At 44.4% G+C, this 7144-nt stretch overlaps 1 protein-coding gene across 2 annotated transcripts; it reads right to left on the reverse strand.

Moving 5' to 3' along the window:
- Positions 1 to 152: 152 nt before the first annotated feature.
- On the reverse strand, positions 153 to 5877 carry optn (optineurin). 2 transcript variants are annotated; one of them, XM_076012134.1, is made up of 13 exons: positions 5721 to 5877; positions 4235 to 4362; positions 3914 to 4116; positions 3630 to 3791; positions 3243 to 3427; positions 3058 to 3154; positions 2775 to 2890; positions 2512 to 2661; positions 2245 to 2329; positions 1992 to 2150; positions 1766 to 1908; positions 1432 to 1514; positions 153 to 861 (listed from the first exon to the last, which is right to left on the reverse strand). In XM_076012134.1, the coding sequence occupies exons 2-13, from the start codon at positions 4353 to 4355 to the stop codon at positions 752 to 754; spliced, it is 1614 nt and encodes a 537-aa protein (XP_075868249.1). In that variant the 5' UTR covers positions 4356 to 4362; positions 5721 to 5877; the 3' UTR covers positions 153 to 751. The 2 variants fall into 2 exon arrangements, with proteins under 2 accessions (XP_075868249.1, XP_075868250.1); XM_076012135.1 differs by having other exon boundaries at positions 5717 to 5861.
- Between the last annotated feature and the right edge of the window lie 1267 nt (positions 5878 to 7144).

Below are 7144 nucleotides of genomic sequence, written 5' to 3' on the forward strand. Positions count from 1 at the left end.
CACTACGCTGCGGCAGAAAAAAACGCCTTTCAGCTCATCAAAGATAATTTCTTTCATTTGTTTCAGTGCAATCCCTCAACATTTAATGTCTTATGAATTTGTCTGATGACAATTTTTTTCCCCTGTGTACCTCAATAAAATTGAACAGAATGTGGTGGTGCATTCGGGTTTTATTAACATAATTACAGAAAAAAGGTCAGTAGAACTTTAACAACCAGCATAAACTGCATTGTCGGAGCTAAATCCACGTTCTCATGTTAAAGAGACCACCTGGTGCAACAATACCAACAAAACATAATAAACAAATACAAATTTTCATGGAAATCTTAAGACAGGTTTTCAAATTGATTGAAAAAAGAAACCTTGAAAATATTCAATGAACCCGTTCACAGGTGAGTGCCATTAATGAGTGCATAACAGTTTAACAGTGTTAAACAATGTCTGATGACAGATGTTAGCGTTGAGATAATGCATAAGAAGTCCCTTCAGTAAAGGAACCAATGAATGGCATGAGCAAAAGGTTGTGGGCCACATGTCTGACCTACTGTACAGTCTTTGTAAATCTGTAGCTTTTAGATAAGAGCAACACCGCAGAATCTAAAGTTTTCATATCTAGACTCATTTTCCCAAAGCTACATAAAATAAAGTGCTCCAATCTTGGCATGAGAAGAGGTGCAACCAAAAGCAGAGGAAGACTCAGATTGTGGAGCTAAGGGAGCCAATTTTTGCTGCAGGTATGCTGGGGGTTCCTTCAGTTGATGCAGTCCATGATGTGAATCTGCAGCGAGTCCAGGTCTGGCAAGATCTCACCACATTTGGGACAGGCGTGTTCGGGGATGTTCCCCTGCTGCCATTCCGTTCCTGAGGGTCACAATCACCAAAGACAATGTGAATGCGCTGTCTGGCAGTTTTTGGTCCGCTAAATTGTGCCATCAATCTTGCATTTCAGTCAAACATTGTGTATAAAATGTTGCACAGACAACTCAAAAGAAAATCTCAACCAGTACAATGCAATGCAACTATCTTATACATGCAGAAAAAGGCAAAAGAAAAAAGCTGCAGGGCTCCCCTCTGTCAAAAGCAAATAAACATTTTAAAATCGTTACATCAAGATAAATATTATTCAGTTGCAAAAAATAGGCAACTTGTTTCAAGTAGAAGTGCGAGCAACAGAATTTAGTGTTCAATACACAGTTTGTGAGTGTTTCTCTTTTTCTGCTCCCACCAATAGGCAAAGTTGACTCTTCGGGCTTTGAATATTTATTTAATGGATTCGGAAAACACCAATAGAACCAACGTCATTTGGCCTTTGAACAATTTTTTCAAAGTAGGATTATTGAAAAAAATGTATGGATGAACAATGTGGATTACAGGGTCATAATAAAATATGCGTGACAGTGAATGCTCAGGGTTCATCATAAGCATTTGTACCTCTTCCAAGCAGACTAGGGCCAGCTCCATGAGGATTTCCTCCGGATTGAGTGTGCCTCCTCTGCATTTCAGTCAGAGAGCGCCTGAGGACGAAGACAAAGAAAGCAAAGACAGACGGCTCAGAAATTTGCAAGAAACAGCACTTTTAAGGTGCATTTAGATCTGACCTCTCCACAATCACAGTCAAACACTGATGATGATTCGGATGACGTAACAGCAATAGCGCTCAAAGTTAACATTTGCTCCTTTGTATAAAAAATAAATTGCACAACTGTAAAACCAAAACAGTGACAGGGTTCTTCTTCTAAAGCCAATGCAACGTTTGAGGCCGTACCTGCCCAGAGAATCGATCTCATCCTGGAGCTGAGTGTTCTGCTTCTTGACGTACTCCAGCTGAGTAGCCAGACGCTCCCTCTCCTCGTGGAGCTTCTCCCTGGCTGCTCTCTCCGCGTAGAAGTCCGAGGAGTAGACCTCTGCCTGCAAAACGGGATGAGGAGGAAGCAGAATGGGCACATGCTGCTCGCTTTTGACCCAACACGAAAACAAAAATCTCTGCTGACCTGAGCCTGGAACACAGATATGGTCTCCAGGTCCTTCTCCTTGCGGTAGAGCTCCTGCTTCATCTCATCGATGGCGTCCTGCTTGGCCACCAGGGCTTTTTCGGCGGCTGTCAGCCGCTCCTGAAGATCGTCCGCGACCTCCTTCTGCACCGACTGAGACTGGAGGACATTTATTAATTAGTGACCGCAGCCAATCGCCCGCTGGCTTCGTTGGATTTTCCGTTGCAATCGTCATCGGGCTGCATAAACGCACCTCGGTTTTGTTCTTCTCCTCTTTGACGTGGTTGTAGTCTTCATACAGCTTGGTGTAGGCGTCCTTCAGCTGGTTCAGGTTGTGTCTGTGAGTTGGCGAAGAGGTGACAGGCAGTTATTTTTTAGTATTGACATGCAGGCTAAACACTGTAGTGAGCAAAGAGATTAGTGTGCTTTTGTAGTGGAATAAAGCAGCTCAGGAAAGAGCTGAAGTCCCTGAAACGGTGGTACAGGAAAGTACCGCCGCTTCTCTCCCTCTCTCTCTCACCCGTCCTCTGCAGCCTTCTTCTGCTTGATCTGGATCTGGGCCTGAACGCTCTCGATCTGCAGCTTCAGCCGGTCGTTCTCCGACTGAACCGACTGTTTGTCCCCCAGCTGAGCCTTGACAGTCGTGACGTCCAGCTCCAAATCCCGGCATCTGGAGAGGTGGAGGTGAGGGGAGGGGGGCAAGTGGAGAACAAGTCAGCGACGTGACAGGCGCCTCATGAGTTCCACATTTTTCTATTTGGAAGCGCTGACGGCGGATCCAACCTGTCCTGCAGGTTCTTCTTCATGCCTTCCGCCTCGTCCAGCTTGCTCTGGGCCTGCTGCAGCTCCTTGAACAGTGTCATCATCTGAGACTTCATGTTTTCCACCTCAGACGCTGCCTGAGAGATTTACACAGCGTTGCATGAATTTGAAAAAAAAGTAAACTAAGAACAACATTGCAGACATGAACAGATTTCACCCCCTCAGTCTGGTTCTGATCGTTTTTGATCAACACTCAGAACATTTCTGACCTCTACTGCTTTTAATTCCGAGTCACTACCTTTACCTCTTTCCCCAATTCCTCTTTGGCGTCTGCCTCTTTTGTTTCAACCGTCTGTGTCGAAGCATCAAAGCTGCTCTTCCTCTTCTCCAGCTCTCTTACTCTGTTTAAAAAAAAAAGAAAAGAAAAAAAGGTCAAGTTTGGACAAAAACTCTTTGAACTTGAGCACCTCTTGGCCTGCTTTTCCTCACCTGGCAGAGGACGACTGCAAGGCCGCCTGCAGCTGTTCGACCCGCTGCGTCTCGTTCCTCAGAGACTGGAGCAACTGGCTGACGGTCACTTCCTCGCTGTCCAGCCGTGACAACGTCATGTTCAGCTCCGGACGTCTGCTGCGCTCCGACCCGCAGGCGTCGCTCACACCGTCGATGCCTCCGTCCTGAGAGCACGAGACGGCCCGGTGAGAAGGAATCGCTCGACTATTCAACCTTGTATTCAGAGACCCGCCCACTTCCGGGCCAGATATTGGGGAGTTTCTGGTTTTGGTAAACTGTGAAGGTTGCTTCTCCTGTTGGAGCCACTGAGTCTGGGGTGCTGTTATTTTGTTTTCAGTGTTGTGCGGCGTGTGTGCTAATCTTTACCGAGACCCTGATGACTTCGATGAAGGAGTCGTCCTGCGAGTCCTGGTCTGCCTTCAGCTGCAGCTCAGAGTTCATGGCCACCAGATCGTTCTTCTCCACCTGCAGACGGGCCACCTGAGTCCGCAGCGCGTCGAGTTCTGCGCTCTGGTTGGCCGAAGCCTCCTTGAAAATATAATATTGTAATAAATCGCAAGTCACAATACAGAATATTTTCCAACTTTTGTGTGTTTTAGAGCAAACTGAAACGGAAAAAACAAAGAGGGCCGGGAGGGTTTAAGCCTCACCATCGAGCCTCCTGCTGCCGCTTTCCCATCCTTGCCCATCTTCCTGCTCAGCTCCTGGTTTTGAAGGGTCAGCGTCTCGATGTGCTTATGGGCATCGTCCAGCTTGCTCTCCAGGAAGTGGCGCTCCTCATGCTGCTTCTCCCGCCAGGCACTCAGGCCCTCAAAACGTTCCTTCATTGACAGGTTGGTCTGACGCAGGGCTTCTAAGACAAGATAAACAGATTTTTTTTAAATATCAATTATGTCAATTTTCCTTTTCTGCACCTCTCGAAAGTTTGCTGAAAAGACAACGCAGACGACCAAAACTCCCCCGATTCTCACCTTTCAGGTCTCGGTTCTCCTGGATGAGGTTGTTCATCACCTGCAGGGTTTCCTCCAGCGGACCAGGTGGACTGACAGCGGGAGGGACATCGCCGTTCATCATGGGGCTTTCAGTTGCCATGGCGATCCTGACCGTCATGCAAAGAGTCACAACGTCACGTTTAGTACATAAGCAAATCAAAGGGGCTGACAGCTGGAGATGAGAACCACACAGAATTCCAGTGGCAGCTGACAACTTTTGTTGCGTCATGGATCTTTATTTCTCTCCGTGGACTCGAGTGGAATGAATTTGCAACATTAAGCACCAAGAGCAACGACGCTCACCAGATGTGTGGTAAGACATTCCACAAGAAAGTGGACAAACACAAGGTGGCAATGAGATTGCATTATTACTTTCATAATTGTTTTTTTTTTTTAAACATAAGCCAAAATGTTACGCAATATGACAGCTTTAATGTAAAATGTCAGTCTATGCATAATGGGATTACAACAGAGATCCAGGTGAAATTCCACTCAGGCCTGAGTGCATTTTTACAGTGACCACCAGCCATACTAATCGACTACCACTCATGTTGACATAATATCTGTCCATTAAGCAACATCAACACACGCAGAAATAGGTGCAGAAAATATTGTATTCAATTTCCAGCAAAGACGTGCAGAGGCTGCATGTTTTAGTATAACCACTAGAGGATGCAAAAGTTCAAACTTAAAATATCCCCTCTTGTTAATCGTTTTGTTTACTTTTTGTAGATTCCACGTGGACGGCCGATTTCAGAAAAATATTGCTCCGAACAACATGTGCCGGATACGGATTGTCAAAGACAGGTTGTTTAGTCTCAACTCTTCTCTTCTAAATAACAACTGGCATTCTGGACTGGCGAGATGTTGAGCGGAATTCCAAACGCCAAGGCGGAGGAGACGTTGTTGGTTCGAGGTGATTGATTAGTGGAATTTTTTGTGTGTCATTGCTCTGACTGTGTTTGCTGTCGTCCAGGAAGACTACCAGCCCAGATGACTCAGGGCTTCAGCGGGCAGCAGCAGCAACGGCAGCTCACAGCCGTTAATCAGCAGGTCACATGAGACGTCACTTCCAATAACAGAGGAACGAGCACAGAGTAAACCGAGTCGTTTGATTTGTGAACCCACCTCAATCACTTCCCTACGGCCATATGAACAGCCAGATATCACATATGAACGTTTCATTTAAAATTGGCTCGAGAATATCAGTATGTGTAACACAATGCTAAGTCCATTTGCGGTTGACACGAATCAACCGAGCACTCGTAAAGACGTTTCAATGTGCCCGTGTGGTGTTGTTCGCTCATATTGGCTTACTTTCATTTTCATCAGGTGGGCCTATCCCATCTGCGACTCAAGTACACACTGAAAAGTTAGCTCCAAGTCACACAACACGGATGCGGTTCACCCTGAAGACAAACTGCGTCACACAAATAATAACACATTTAAAAATGTCCGAACTCACCCGCTGCCGGTTTCTAAACTCAGTCAACAACAGTGGGTCGCGACGAATAAAACTCCCAGGAATGCCCCGTCACAGCGAGAACGCGTCGATGATGAACCTTGTCTTGTTGTACCGTCTGCTTCTGGCGTGTGAAGCGCCGTCGAAGAACTTCCGGTAACCTTTCGAAATAAAAGGATAGTTCAACTACGCATCGTGACAGGTGGAAATATTTTGGATTTCCGCAGCACCGACCGGGATTTCAGCATTGTGTCAACTTAAAACAAACAGCAATGATATCAGTAATTGGTATTTGATTTTAGTTATGGATTAACTTTATCCTAGCTGAAACTAACTGACGGTTGCTTCAAATCTGGCGGGGTTTTGTGTCAACTACAATTTCTAAAATTATTCAGCAGTCTTTTCCTCAGCACATTTTCAAGACTTGGATTCTCATTGTCTTCAACGTATGTTGATTATAAAGGTCATTTAGAAGGCCCACAATTGTGTGTTTTATTTTGAAAACACACCACTAGTTTTCCGTCTGGTGATATATTATGTATCACTTCCGTTTGGTTTCTCGTTCCTCGAGGTGACGTCAGAGGTCATAAACTAATCTGTGTATTCATATGCACCTGCATAAAGACTGGGCCACTGGGTAGCTGGCAGTTCCATCTGCATGGTGAACATATGAGTGAGAGTCAAGGGGACGACCGGAAGGAGGGTCTTTCCCCTGACCCTTGAGTCAATTTAGTCAAAAGGTAAAGATTATGCTGTACAACTAATATACAAACACAAAAATATGGGTTGTTTTTTTCTTCAAAATATACAATTCTCAGTACAATATATCTATCTATCAAAAACTGGCTCACAAAGTAGTGCGTTTAAGATATATGTTCAGCCGAATATAGGTCAAAATGTTCATACATGTGTCCACTAGATGGCAGTATTACCATTGCTTAAAGGCTGAATCTTGGCCATAGTTAAAAGCCTAAACACCACAAACGCGTTTCCTTCTAGATCCTAGTAAACGAGAAGAACGTTGACATAATTCTAATGTTTCAAAACATTTTAAGCAACACACTTGTTACGGATAAAATAACTGAACGAAACAAGCGCTCTGCGTACTTTACTCAAAATACAGTATACTAAGTCATATATCATCATATCGCATCTCCTAAGTTTGAAACGCAAAATTTCAGGGGAAAAAAGAGGTTACTCTTTTTTTGAGGATCTTTGGTCATTTAATTCCAATATTCTATGAAAGAGCTGCTATAAAGTCACACTCTCTTCAAATAGCTGATGTATTTATTTTTTTAATTATTATTTTTAAACTAATAAATAACTGTAAATACAATATTTCTATTGATATCAAATTTTGTCAGTACGTGTTAACGTTGCTTTTGCGTGAATTGCGTCCATTATTTTCTCCACTCCCACAACTACTC

Source organism: Nelusetta ayraudi, unplaced genomic scaffold, assembly GCF_046127955.1.
Source record: "Nelusetta ayraudi isolate G7.1 ecotype Tasmania unplaced genomic scaffold, CSIRO-AGI_Nayr_v1 ptg000135l, whole genome shotgun sequence".
Classification (NCBI taxonomy): Eukaryota; Metazoa; Chordata; class Actinopteri; order Tetraodontiformes; family Monacanthidae; genus Nelusetta; species Nelusetta ayraudi.

Excerpts from the sequence above, each read along its gene's own strand:
- optn (XM_076012134.1), bottom strand. The coding sequence starts at position 4,355 with ATGGCAACTGAAAGCCCCATGATGAACGGCGATGTCCCTCCCGCTGTC. Across the intron at positions 4,117-4,234 it reads GGAGAACCGAGACCTGAAAG|AAGCCCTGCGTCAGACCAAC; the intron begins GTGAGAATCGGG and ends ATCTTGTCTTAG. Across the intron at positions 2,891-3,057 it reads AAGAGGAATTGGGGAAAGAG|GCAGCGTCTGAGGTGGAAAA; the intron begins GTAAAGGTAGTG and ends TAAATCTCTCAG.